Source organism: Strigops habroptila, chromosome 11 (genome assembly GCF_004027225.2).
Source record: "Strigops habroptila isolate Jane chromosome 11, bStrHab1.2.pri, whole genome shotgun sequence".
Taxonomy (NCBI): domain Eukaryota; kingdom Metazoa; phylum Chordata; class Aves; order Psittaciformes; family Psittacidae; genus Strigops; species Strigops habroptila.
In genome coordinates, this window is record NC_046360.1 from 16,554,958 (window position 1) to 16,569,214 (window position 14,257).

General features: G+C 49.3%; 1 protein-coding gene across 1 annotated transcript in view; it reads left to right on the forward strand.

Moving 5' to 3' along the window:
* The first annotated feature begins 2,477 nt into the window (after positions 1-2,477).
* The window catches only part of SUSD3 (sushi domain containing 3), a 38,646-nt gene continuing 26,866 nt past the window's right edge, over positions 2,478-14,257 (forward strand). Inside the window, exon 1 of the mRNA XM_030502347.1 lies at positions 2,478-3,109. Coding sequence (XP_030358207.1) covers positions 3,025-3,109 — 85 coding nt within the window. The 5' untranslated portion in view covers positions 2,478-3,024. The remainder of the gene's footprint in view (positions 3,110-14,257) is intronic.

Below are 14,257 nucleotides of genomic sequence, written 5' to 3' on the forward strand. Positions count from 1 at the left end.
GGAGGACTTTAAAGAATAATACTGATGCTTATTCAATAACTCTGAGCAAAGTTGGTAAAAACAAGTTTTGGTGCCTGAGGGTTGAGGGGCTGGTGCTTGGCTGGAGGCAGAGGGAGAAAAGGGGGTAAGGAGGAGGTGGTGGTGGGGCTGGTGGGGTGGCAGGGAGGGAGAGAGCCAGAGATCAGCTTGCTGCTGCTGGAGGGCTGGAAAGTTTTAAAAATGCTTAAAAAAAAAAAAAAAAAAGGCTTTAACCTGCCAGAGGGGAGATTCAGGTGAGATCTCAGGAAGAAGTTCTTCCCTGTGAGGGTGGTAGGACACTGGCACAGGGTGCCCAGAGAAGCTGTGGCTGCCCCATCCCTGGCAGTGTTCAAGGCCAGGTTGGACAGGGATTGGAGCAACCTGCTCTAGTGGAAGGAGTCCCTTCCATCCAGTTGGAACTGGATGAGCTTTAAGGTCCCTTCCAACCCAAACCACGCTGTGATTCTACGGAAGCTGCCATGGCTGGGCCTGCAGCCAGCCATGCTTCGCTGCCACGGGCTCAGCAGGCCCCACCCAACGGGCATTGGCGCTTCAGCAGCCCTTGGCAAGCCTTGAGCCAGCCCTAATAACAGGGATTAGAAGAAAGACAGTGCCTTAGGGCAGTTTAGTGAAATCCAGCAGTTAAACAATCCCTGCACAAAGGGAAGGAGTGTCTGGTTGGGGTTGCAGAGCTTCCTCGATGCTGATGGTGAAATAAGGGGTTCAGCAGAGAAAAACTGGGCTGCAGCATAGAAACTCACATAATTTTTAAAATGCACTCTTTGTCCTCTTCCTTCCCTCACCTTTTTTCCTTGTGTTTGTTCCCACTATACCAATGAGGGTTTTTTACTAAATTCTAAGTGTATTCTAAGTGTGGGAGGGGTGGTTTAGAAAGCAAAATCATGTCACCATTGTTGATGATGGCAGATGACAGCACCCTTTCTTGGGCAAAATTCCCTTTTACTATGGCTGGATTTTAAGTAAGGATTGTAGACACTGGGTCAATGAAATTGGCCACTTTCTCCATTAACATGATCAGCAAGACTTGCCCTGATGGCAGGCATCGAGATGTGTCACCTTCTGGGAGGCTACAGCCAGAGCCAGGCCTGCTCTTTGCCTGTGGTGCTCCAGGGCACACTAAGCAAACCCACCTCTGTCAGGAAATGCTTCCCATTACAAATTAAAACTAGATGTTGTCATGAGGTAAGTGGGATTCAGATGCTGCTTCTGAACTTGCTTCTGTAAGTGTCTGTAAGGAAAGATTTGAATTGCAACGCAGTTTGTTCAACTGTAATTGTATAATAACAGTTGCAGTAACAGCGGCTTATGGAAAAAATCACTTATCTGTGTTTGGTATTCCTCTGGCTTCACAGACATGAAGGACTTGATTGCAGAAGCTATGGTTTCTTGTTGACTTTAATTAAATTTATGAGCATTTGGCATTACTGGAAATACAGATCTAATTCATGAGCTGCAGCATTTAAAAAAATGTTATTCTTTTGGTATAATGTGACCAAACATTACTTTTAAAATGTGTTTTAGTTGTAGAGATGGAAATAGCAGTCATTTATGTCTGCAATATTTCTATGGACTCCCTGCCAAATAAGCTCACAGGCAAGAGTGCTATGTCAAGTAGCAGAGTAGCTGCATCACCACTACCCATGCGTACTATCCCTTTCCATTTGATGTTGCCAGAAGAGCCTTAGGAGGTTTCTCTTAGTCTATTTGGGTTTGGTACATCTTGGAATTTCATCTCTCCAATCTGCTCCTGCAGACTTTTTTTTCTTCTAGTTCCATGTGAAGAAAATAATGAGAGGGTAAAACAAGTGGAGTGACTGTTAATAGCCGCAGTGCTCAGTGTAGGCTCCAGCCCATATGCTCAGTACCAATGAGCAGTGTTCCTTCAGAAGAGCCTGCTCTTCCTCCTTTTGCTTTTCTTGGACACACGGTGCAAACCACTGAAGTACTTTTCTGAATCTACTGTCAGCAAGTTAATGATCTCCCTGCCCACTACTGAGACCCAAACTCTCTCGTTGGAGGTAATGCTGCTAGGCTAATGTGTGACTGATAAGGCCAGGATGCAATAGGCACAATATACACCCCAAGTGAATGCAAGGCAGTTGAATTCCAGTGGATAGTCTGCGCATGTTGGCGTGTGCCACCCAGGTCCTTAGTAGGAAGATGATGGATCTTGGCACTGTCCAGTGCGTTTAGTTTCAGATCCTGGTGATAACAAGTGTAGCTTTGAAGACTCTGAGATGCAGGTGTGCAAGAGATGTGGCTCCTGGCATGTAATCGCACAAAGAGCAGTGGGCAACGTGTTTGGAATAAGACCAGACCCATGAGAGCAGCCCAGCTCCCCTCCCAGCTGAGGCTCTCCAGGCTGCGAGCACCAGCCCGGCCGCACTGGGGCCGAGGGCAGGCAGCAAGCAGGGCAGGCAGCGGGGGAAGGCAGAGCAGGTAAGAAGCAGGCAGGGCAGGCAGCAGGGAGATGCAGGCAGGGCAGACACGGAAGGGTGCAGGCAGGGCAATCGGCGGGGGGGCTCAGGCAGGGCAGGCAGCGGGGCGGTGCAGGCAGAGCAGGCAGCGGGGAGGTGCAGGAAGGCCGGGCAGCGGGTGCAGGCGGGGCAGGCAGCGGTGGGGGTGCAGCCAGGCCAGGCAGCGGGTGCAGGCAGGGCAGACAACGGCATCTCAGCCAGGCTGCTCCGGGGGAGCCGTGTGGGGAGGGGCCGAGCCCCAGGTGCTGGTGGCGGCAGCCCCCAGTGGGTGCGTGTGTCACCGCACGGCGCTGCCCGGTACCCCGGGGCCGCGGCGGGTGGGGAACGGCTCCCGCAGCGCCTCTGCTCCCGCCTTCCTCCTCCCCCTCCTGCTCCGCGGGTGCCGGCTTGTGCGTCCGCGGCAGCACCTCCCGCGGGACACCACCCCCTCCGGCCCGGCCCCGGAGGCGGAGAGCCGGCGGCGGCGTCGCGGCTGCACCTGCCGAGGCTCGGCGGGGCCGGTGGAGGCATGCCGACAGGCACGGCGCCGGGGCTGGACGTACCGCGGACTGCCGCGCCCGGGCGGGACAACGGCGGCCCCCACCGATACACAGGTACGAGCGCAGAACGGCCCCGGCCCCTCAGGGTCCAGAATCGTTCCTCTTACAAGTTCCTCCTGCGCCGCACCGAGAGCAGCGCTGGGCCCCGGGCACGGTGCGGGACCTCCCCCTCACCGCCTAGGGATGCGGCACCGCTGGACCGAGATGCGTGTCCCCCGGGAGGAGGCGCGGGACCCGGGCGGGGCTTGCGTTACCTCCCCGCCTCCTCCTTCAGCCGCGGACCCCCCTCCCCAGTCAGGGCACCCCCCCGCCACTTTCCGTGCCGGCTCCGGGGCCGGTCCTTGCAGCCCCGGAGGGCAGTGGGGGATCCTCGTCCCCACCCATAAGTTCTCGGGGACACAACGCCCCGGGCGAGTGTTCCGATGCCGCCCCGGGGGTCGGCGGGGTGCCGGCGACACGGGCACGGCTCTGCCGGAGCTGCGCTCCCGGTGCCGGGCGGGGAACGGCGGCTCCTGCGGCCAAAGGTTGTGATGGCCGCCCCGGGGGTTCAGGGTCAGGCGGGGCGGGGGCCGGCCCGGGCATCCCCAGTGGTGGGTGTCCCAGCAGGGGAGTCCCTACCCAGAGCCACCCTGGCCGGTCATCTCGGTGCCTCAGTAGAGGGCTGCTGGAGCCCGGCAGCAGTTCGGGACAGCAGCTCTGATGGGGAGTCCCCTGGCAGCACCTCGCTCCATGGGCCTCTCTGGGGTTTCATTAATTCGAGTAAATAGGAGGCACTGCCGCTAACTGATGAGGGTTTGTCAGGTTACTGCGGTGCCCTTGAGGTGCTGTGGGCTGGGCAAGCACCCCTGCAAGGAGGGAAGGGTACAGCACGGCAGTTCTGTTCGGAGATGCTGGTCCTCAAAGAGAAACCAACTCTGGGCAGATGTCAATTGACTGGGTAAGAAATTAAGAGAGTGGCGTTTTAATGGAATAGGATAATACACTGAGGAGTGGAATGAAAAACCAACCAAAGCTTTTCACTTCCTTTTCTTTCTCTCTCCGCCTAGTTTTGTTATTAAATTTGATCCTGTAGATCACAACATCCTTTCAAAACCTCTTTGACTTGAATTAACTTCATCCCATTAATTTGATGATGATGGGAGCTGATAGAGGGTCTGGCCCTGACACGGGTGGCTGTGCTCACTGCATGGGGCTGCAGCCCCTCAGAGCAGCTGGCTCTGGGCAGAGGCAGAGCTGTGGCCACCAGCGAGCCTGAAGCAGGAGTGCAGGTGGATAAGGAGCCAGTGGGAACTCCAGGCAGCTATGGGTGAGCAGTTTCATAGAATCATGGAATCACAGACTGGTTTGGGTGGGAAGGTCCTTAAAGCTCATCCAGTTCCAACCCCCTGCCACAGGCAGGGACACCATCCACTAGAGCAGGTTGCTCCAAGCCCCTGTGTCCAACCTGGCCTTGAACACTGCCCGGGATGGGGCAGCCACAGCTTCTCTGGGCACCCTGTGCCAGCGCCTCAGCACCCTCACAGGGAAGAACTTCTGCCTAAGAGCTCATCTCAATCTCCCCTCTGTCAGGTTAAAGCCATTTCCCCTTGTCCTGTCCCTACAGCCCCTTGTCCAAAGCCCCTCTCCAGGTTTCTTGTTGGTCCCTTTAAGCACTGGAAGCCTCCCCAGAAGCTTCTTTTTCCAGGCTGAACAGCCCAGCTCTCTCAGCCTGTCTCCCTGCCGAAATGCACATAGCAGGGTAGACAGGGTTTTTCCCTGGCTTCAGCACAAGCAGGGCTGGATGCTCCTGAAATACAGGGACCCCTTCTCCTTCGGACAGGCTCTGTGACTTAATGTGCTTATGCAATTCTAACAGACTTTATCAATGACCTGATTTTGTTGTGCTGATAGAAATGAGCAAATGTGTTTAGGCTAAAAGTGTAGCAGTGCTTTAAATTGCACCCACTGAATGTGCTTAACTGTGCATTTAATTTGAATTTAATATGGCAGTTAATTTTAAAAATGCAAAACAACTTCTGGGGGACCTGCTTGGAGAATTAACAACTCAAGCACAAGTGTAGACCCTTTTGCTCTGTTTGATGCTAATGTTACTAGTTATTGACTTTTTTTCTTTTGTAAAATCGTGTATATTTGGCTGCTTTTATTTGCTCTGTTAAATTGTCTTGTCAGGCAGGGTTTGCCCACAATTAAAGTGAAGTTAGAAGTAGCATTCCCATGTTATGCTCAGCCTTTCTATTCCTGCCTTGGCTAATCTTGACCATGTAGATCTGTGGGAAAACACCCAGAAATTCAGAAACTTAAAAAAAAAAAAAAGAGAAAAGAAAAAATTTGTCATTCAGACTAGAAATCCACCCCCACTTAATCCTGCTGATCTCTACAAACCTGGCTTCTCTCAGTCAGGTCTCCAAACAGAACAACAAACAGAATTTTTTCCAAGCCAAGTACACCAAAGCCGTGGAGCAGTTCTCAGTGAGGTGCTCAGCTGGAGTAAAAAGTGAGTATGGGGGATGAGTGCATGGCTATGCCTGCCTGTGTCTGCTGCATCCACTGTAGGACCAGCAGAGATGCTTCTGGCACATGGGGCTTTGCCAGACCTTTGTTGGGTGTCATGCTCCTTCGTCCCCTCTCATTGTCCTGCTACTTTCTGGAGGTTTGTCACAGCCTTCGCCATCTTCGCGGATTTCCCCTTTGTTGAATATCCATTTGTTACTATGAATGTATAGAGTTAGGTGGACATTGTTGGTGATCAGTTTTCATGCTGCTTTGATTGAGTGCCCTCCCCCCCCCGTAAAATTTCAGGCCTCACACGTTCCTTTTGCAGAGAATGAAAAACAAACATGGCAAGATTTCCATTTGAATCAACACATGAATGAGAGAGAAGTTAGAGGAAGTTCCCTGGCACAGCCTGTAGCACTTAAAGGGTCTTACAGCTTTCTGAAGCACAGCTGTGAAACTCAAACACCCTCTGCTTTTCCTGTGTTTTGAGGTTTAAAAACCGCATAGATGAGGCCCTCAGTGACATGGGTTGGTGGCCTTGGCAGTGCTGGGGAACGGTTGGACTTGATGACCTTAAAGGTCTTTTCCAACCTAGTTGATTCTATGGTTCTATGATTCTATGACTGGTTTCTCTCTCCGACAGTCTCGCCCTGAGCAGGGAGAACTATTCCGCCCCATGCTCAAGGAGCATGCACACTTGGAAAAGGAGCTGTAGGAGCCTGACTTACACCTTGGGAAGGGCAGCGTATTGCTCAAATACTCAATGTATCAGAAGGGCAAATATGCATGGGGTGGGAGAAGAGTGCAGCAAATATATCGAAGCGGAGAAGAAGCCTTCTTCAATTCAGCCTCTTACATTTTTAAATGATACAAATGCTTTTATGTGTTCCAGATCGTACTGTGGTTATTTTGCTGTCAACGGCAGCATTACAGTATTATTGCCTTTCTGCAGTAGTTTATTATGGACAGATACTCATCGACCATCTCTTGCCAGGCTCATTATATTATCTGGAAAAGCCTCTGCAGTTCTGAAGTGCTCATGTTAGTGGTGGCCGGAATGCTTCCCTGCCCTGTGGGAATTGCCATCAAGCGGGTTCGCGGCCACCAGCCCAGCGTTGCCACTGAGTTGCTGTTGCCTCTGTGATGCTCAAATTATATTGGGAGGTCTTTAGGTGCAATAGGAAAAAGAGGAACGAGTAATGGAGGTGTATCATTATTTTTAGTCTCTGTGTTGCTGAAGCTGGGGTCTCTGGCATTCTTTTTCCAGGGTGGTACCTTGGGTTTTGCTGTGATTCCTCCCTCATTCCTTAGTGCAATCTTGTAGCTCTTTTAGACCAGGGTGGCACATACTTCTTTAAACATCTAGATGCATTTACAAACATCGGTGCAGACCCAGACAAAGAGAATGTAGGGAATAAATACAGAACATGGCAGAAACAATAATTTTGCCAGGTTGTAAATTCTTAGGTCTGTTGCTGGGTTGTTGTCTGTAGTTGTGGTTCTTTGTTGTCCCTCTGCTTCTCTGTACCAGGGACGAAGAGAGGCTGCCTAAGGTGAGGTGGAACATGCTGCAGGACCCTGTGAATGCTACCCCGAGACCAAGTTATGGAAGAAATTATCTAGCAGACACTATTTAAGGGAAGAGACATGATCTCTGGTTTAGGACAGACACAAGCTGCATTTTGCTGAAGGATGGAAGAGGTATCACTACATGTTTGCTTGGTTATACTCTGGATGGCTGGTAGTGGCTGTGGTGGGAGGTAGGTACCAGGCTGGATGTACCCTTGCCATGACTTGAGGTTATGAGCAACTTTTATTTTCTGGAGTGAGTTTCTTTGTCAGTGCAGAAATGATAAAATTGTGACACTGAGAACTTACAGTTTCTCTTCCAGGAAAGCAAAAGCAAAGTTGTTCTTCAAACCCAAGAGCACTGCTGCTCTGCAGAAGCGCTGCAAGGAGGTTTCTCACATTGTTACTGCAATCCTGAGACATGGCTCAGTTTTTAGGCTGGGGAAGAAAATATTGATCCTGAATTTTCATTTCCACAGAGTAGAAGATGGCACATCTTGGAATATATGGACTTGTGATTTTTTTCAGGGTTATTTCTCCTTCCTTCTTCTCCCATGAGATTAAAGTGAAACTTTTTATTAAATAGGGGAAAAGAAGTGACAGTTGCAGAATTTCAGCTAATTGGTTTTCTCTCCTGTACTGCAAGATGCTAATATTAGTGCTTAGGCATTTGCACCAGGCATTGTTACTGCTTTGAGGGAATGATTTTTGTCCTTGTAATGAACACTCTAAACCAGTACAAAGTAGAGAAGGAAAAGAGTTATTAGGTCTTCTGGCACATTCTTCCACAGTGCAAGATTGTTCCCTGTGGTTTTCTTCAATGCTTTGTTCTAGATACTCTTAAATTACCTAGGTTATAGAGATGAATTATGTCTAGACATCAGAATTTCTGCTAGGGAATGAAACGAGCTGAATGTTTTGGACCCAAAACATTGATATTTCAAAAATCAGAAATCAGCCTTAAAACACAAAAACAAAACCACCCAAATGACAACAGATAATGCAGCACTTTCTGGGTTAGTTGTGACCAGAAATGTGGTTCATTTTAAAGGGCCAAAACACTGCTGATTTTGCTGTTTCCACAGTGGCAGAGTGAGGAGATCTTTGGATGTTTCTTGTGAGAAAGTGAAACTTCCCATCGCGTATCTGCAGCTCTACACAGAGAACTTCAGCTGTGCTGAAATTAGCACTACTCAGTTTATTTAGTCATGATCACCACTGACTTTTTATATGCCTGCACTACAGAGTCTTGCCTTCAATAATCTGATGGAGACAAGCCAACATGTAGGACAGTTGTTAGTTTTCATTTAGGCATATTATTGACATGCTGTCTTTCAAATGCAGCCACAGATAAGCAAGTAGGTTATTCTGAGGAGCAGTTTTGACTAGCTCACTGGATCAAAAGATTGACAGATGATTTTGCAGTCTTGGTGGAAGTCTGCCTCTCGTATTTTGTTTTGGTTTGTTTTAAGATGACAGTGAGAAATGCAGAACTTGTAGAATGAGCAACTGCTCACAAAAATAAATCATAGAATCATAGAATCACAGACTGGTTTGGGTTGGAAGGGACCTTGCAGCTCATCCAGTTCATGCCAGTGCCTCAGCACCCTCACAGGAAAGAACTTCTGCCTAAGAGCTCATCTCAATCTCCTCTCTGGCAGGTTAAAGCCATTCCCCCTTGTCCTGTCCCTACAGGCCCTTGTCCAAAGCCCCTCTCCAGGTTTCCTGGAGCCCCTTTAGGCACTGGAGCTGCTCTAAGGTCTCCCCTTCAGGAGCCTTCTCTTGTCCAGGCTGAACCAGCCCAGCTCTCTCAGCCTGGCTCCAGAGCAGAGCTGCTCCAGCCCTCGCAGCATCTCTGCGGCCTCCTCTGGTCTCACTCCAACAGCTCCACACCCCTCTTGTGCTGTGGCCCCAGAGCTGGATCAGGACTGCAGGGGGGGTCTCCCCAGAGCACAGCAGAGGAGGAGAATCCCCTCACTTGACCTGCTCATGCTCTGAGAGTGCAGCCCAGCACACAGCGGGGTTCTGGGCTCAAGCACACGCTGCCAGGTCATGGGGAGCTTCTCCAATCAATTCCTGTATCTGTTGAGGGTCTCAGAGATGGGGTTGAACTGGTTCTTGGTTTACATATCAGCTATTGCCAGCAGAGCGGAGCCTCTCTGCAGGTGCTGGCCCCACAGCCCTGGGCTGCATGGAGCGGCTGCTCTCACCACTGCACCACTGTAAATTGGAGCAGCAGTGGCTGGTAGGAACCCTTGTGGGGGAAGATGGTGGGATAACAGCTTGTTTTTCCTCTAATCAACTTGGAAGTGATTACTAAGTTATTTCTGGGATGAAATACAGCCAAACACAGTGCTGCTCACATGTACAAGTCTCCTAAACAGAGGGTCTTTGGGAATGATTTTGATGGGCACAGAAGGTGGTTTAGGAGAAGGGAAGGGATGGTGTACAAAAACCTGAGAACTTGCATGAGCTGGGAAGCAGTGTTTGGGAAGACGTTGTGGGCTGGGGTGGCTGGAGGAGGTGCAAGGGGCGAGTTTGGTTGTTTGATTCTTCCTGTTCAGGAAAGCCGAAATTTGTGCCTTCAGAATTATACCCAGGAGAGTTTCTGCTCAGAACTGCAGTAATCTCCAAGACCTTTGCTAGTTGGTTGGGTCAGAAGAGGCACCTGGACCGAACATGTAGGTTTTTCTTTGCTCTGAAAAGAGGTGCCCCATGAAGCCAGTGGCAGTTTTGCATAGGCAAGAGAGAGCTCTGGTGTTTGTTCTGTTACCAGTAATAAATATGGAACTACAGATTGGCATGAAGTTTTTCACTTTTCGATAGTTTCCTACAGCCTCCTCCTGTAGAAATGAATTTGTTACGGTCTGGGCAAGTGATCTTTGCAGTAGTGGGAGCCGACCGGCACCCAGAACATGGTAGTGAATAGCTCCTTGTCAAACTGGTGACCTGTCACAAGTGGGGTCCCTCTCAGATCCATATTGGGTCCAACGCTGTCTTCGTATGCACAAGTGTGATGAGAAACAGCTGAAGGACCTGGGAGGGGGGGGTTTAGTCTGGAGAAGAGAAGGCTCAGGGGGGACCTTATCGCTCTCTACAACTGCCTGTTAGGAGGATGGAGCCAGGAGGATGCTGGTCTCCTTCCAAGGAACAAGTGACAGGACAAGAGGGAACGGCCTCAAGCTGCACTAGGGGAGGTTTGGGCTGGAGATTAGGAACAATTCCTTCCCCAAAGGGTGCTCAGGCATTGGAACAGGCTGCCCAGGGCAGTGCTGGAGTCACCGTCCCTGGAAGGGTTCACAAACCAAATAGACGAGGCCCTCAGTGACATGGGTTAATGGTGGCCTTGGCAGTGCTGGGGTACGGTTGGACTTGATCGTCTTAAAGATCTTTTCCAACCGAGCTGATTCTATGATTCTGTGTGATCTGGAACTTGGGATCAGGTGTTACCTGACAAAATCTGGTGGTGATACCAAACTGAGTGAGGAAGTGGACACTTTGTAAGGGAGAGCCACCCTGCAGTATGACCTGGATGAGCTGGAAGAGTGGGCTGACAAGAACCTTGTGGAGTTGAACAGGGACAAGGTCTTGCACCTGGGAAAATCCAATCCAGGAGTGCAGCACAGGCTGGGATCTGCGTGTGTGTGGAGCAGCTCTAGGAAAGAGACCTGGGGGATGAACAGGAGTGACCAGTGTGCAGCTGCAGCAAAGAAAGTCAGCAGGACACGGAGTTACATCAACAAGGGCATCACCAGCAGAGATAAAGATGTCATTGTTCCACTCTACTTGGTTCTTGTCAGGCCACCCCTGAAATACTGTGTTTATTTTTGATCCCTGCTATACAAAAAAGATGTGGACAAGCTGGAGAGGGTCCAGAGAAGGGCCACAAAGATGATCCAAGGGCTTGGAAGCCGAGCGAGGAAAGGCTGAGAGAGCTGGATCTCCAGGTTCAATCTGGAGAGAAGAAGGCTCAGGGGCGGCGTTATCCCCATGCGCCAGTATTTAAGGGACGGCTACAGAGATCATGGAGACTCCCTTTTTACAAAGAGTCCCATGGGAAAGACAAGGGGTGATGGGCACAAGTTACTCCTGGGGAAATTCTGACTGGACAGAAGAGGAAAATTTTTCACAATGAGAACAACCAGCCACTGGAATAACCTCCCCAGGGAAGTGGTGACTCCCCAGCATTGGGCACTGTTAAGATTCAGCTGGACAGGGTGCTGGGACATCTAGTCTAGGTCATGCTTTGCCAAAAAAAGATTGGACCAGATGATCCTTGAGGTCCCTTCCAACCTGGTATTCCCTGATTTTATGATTTATTCTCATTTTAAATATTAATTAGAGACTATCCTTGCACCATATTCTGGCCATCCAAAAGATGCCAGTGATTTAGCTGAATTATTTGATGCAGATCTTAGTTCCTTAGACATGTGCAGTACAAGAAAGTAAAGGGCATGGGGCTGCGGTCCTTTGATCTACACGCTTAAGCTACTTCTGCATACAACTCACCTGCAATCATTGACTTTTTTTAATGGAAAAAACTAAACACAGTGGCCTGGTTCCCTGTCCTTACACTGGCATCCCCGTCTGTCTTCATGCCATCTTTCACTAATCCCTATGGCCAAGGAGGCTGAAAGCAGATGTGCTGATGGACTGGCACAGTTAATCATTGCTGCTTGGGTGGTTTCTGGCAGGATGCTGCGTAACTTTCACACATGGCAGTTTTATAGGTTGCTTTTGTGTCCATGGCCAGGCTCCTGATTGCAGGCCCCTCTGCTGTCATGGGTGAAGCACAGGAACAGAAAAGCCAAACCCGTCAGCTAAAAACCAGGAGAGAATTAAAATAAAAGTGAGAAAACCACAGAGAAGGTTTTTAAATCTGGCTGTTAGTTTCTCAGTCTGTGAATGATTTCTAGCATCATAATAAATAGCATGGTACTGCTAACTCGTTCAGACTGGTGTCTAAAAAAATCAGTTATTCACAGAAATTCTGCTGACAGTTGTGAATGCTGGGTCACAGCTCTGTGGTGTGCATTTAGCAGCTTAACACAGCAAACCAAGTACAGGAGCAGCTTTGGGTTGCTGTTGGGAAGGAAAAAGGACTTGCATAAGCCAAAACAGGCCAGGGGGGCAAACACAAGCAAGGTTTCTAGCATTCAGGTTGGTTTTGCTTAACAGGATGGTTGGGAATTCTCCTAGAAATCTGTATTCAATAGTCCATTTTAAAACAAGAAAGTAATTTCAAACAGAAAAGGCTGAAAAGTTTCTATGTTTTTACAAAGAAGTGCTTTGTGCAAGTGCAATTCCTATGTTTTGGGGCTTTTTGGCTAAAAATGAGTGTGTAACCATCAAGGAGCAAGCATTTCAGCTCCACCTAAAATTTCATGTTGAGGTGAATTTTCTAATGCCTGAAGCATTTTCTGGCCAGCTCTGGACCCTTCCCACTCGGGCATTTTTCGGCCCAGGTAGCATGTGTACAGAGCTCATCCCATGTCTCCTTCACTGGCAGGGATTTCTGCTGACCATAGAGGTTGTGCCCAGTCTGGCAAGTGTCACGCAGAAGCAAGACGCTGCCAGCCACATCACCGGGGGACATCTGCTCTTATCGGTGACATCCATTACCCAGTGTGTTTGCACACTGCTGCACACAAGCCAGCCCAAACAGTTGCTGCAGACAGATAACGCGGAACTGTCATTGGCTGTACAGGGGCTGAACACACAGCGGGGCTGAGCTGCATGGCTCCATAGTGCCCAGCTTAGTGGTGAGGAGTGGGAACATGTCGGGGTATGGGACATTGCAGAAGGGCTCCCCAAAGGCAACACAGGGCATCCTGCAGGGCACCCTGTCAAACTGCATCCTTCATCCTTCCTCCATCTGTGGCTCCTAACAGACACGTGCTTTCCCTGTGAAAATAGGGGTGAGGTTTTCTTTTGGCTTCTCCAGTGGCTAGCTTTTCAATGAAGCCTTGAATTTCTACCCTGTCTATTGCAAATTAAATAGACTATTGAAGAAGGACATGGAACTGTTGGAGTGAGTCCAGAGGAGGCCACGAGGATGATCAGGGGCTGGAGCACCTCCCATATGAAGACAGGCTGAGAAAATTGGGGCTGTTTAGCCTGGAGAAGAGAAGCTGCATGGAGACTTCATAGCAGCCTTCCAGAATCTGAAGGGGGCTACAAGGATGCTGGAGAGGGACAATAGGGTCAGGTTTTCCAATTCAAGTTCCTACAGGCGAGTACCTGCAACCTCCTCTAGCCCCCAGAAATGCTGATCATCACCTCTGTGTGAAGGGAAAGTGCTCAGATTGTTTTGCTCTCACAAGCGTTTGTTCTCTCTCACATCAGGTTCCTGTACGAGTGTGGAGAAGGGCTCGCCAAAGACAGACTGCAAATAAAACTTGTCTATTTTTTTCTTGGTACCTGCTCTGTGTTAGCCAGGTGCTAAATATAGACTTGGATGTTGAAATCCAGATTTCCCAGAATCAGTGGCCTTCTGTAAGATAATTTTTATTTTGTTTGCAGTGATTGTATTCTTGCAGTTATTGTGATAATGACAAATGCTTTGAGCATAGGTCCAAGATAATCTCTTATCTTGACTACGGAGAAGGGAAAATTTTAGCATTTCTGGTTACCACAGTTTCCAGTGGATAATACCCAGGGTCTGCTAAATAGAGCCCATGTATCACTTTGCACCTTCTGCAGAAATGTTACAGTTGGCTGCACAGGTTTAAGAAATGAGAGTTTATTCATGAGTACTGGGGAAAAGTAATGATGAAAGTCAAAAGTATAAACTTACAGACTTAACTGACCTGATATTTCATGAAGTACACTTCCACGAGCAAAGATATGCCTCTCAAAACCCGGCTGAGGACAGAGAGGGACCTGGCAGCAGAGAGAAGGTGCAGGGATGCTCCTAGTCTTTGTTCTCCTGATTTGCAAATTTCAAATTCAGAGTTGAGTTGATGGATTCATTTGTCTTGCTTTATGTTTCTCACGTCCCTGATTCTACTTGGCTTTACCTGAAGATGGGGTGGCAGATCCTGGGATAACACTCGCATTTTGCTTTGGATTTGAACCTCTCTAGAGACTGAGGATGTAGAGATGCATGGGGGAGGCTGAAGACCATCTGTAGAAGAC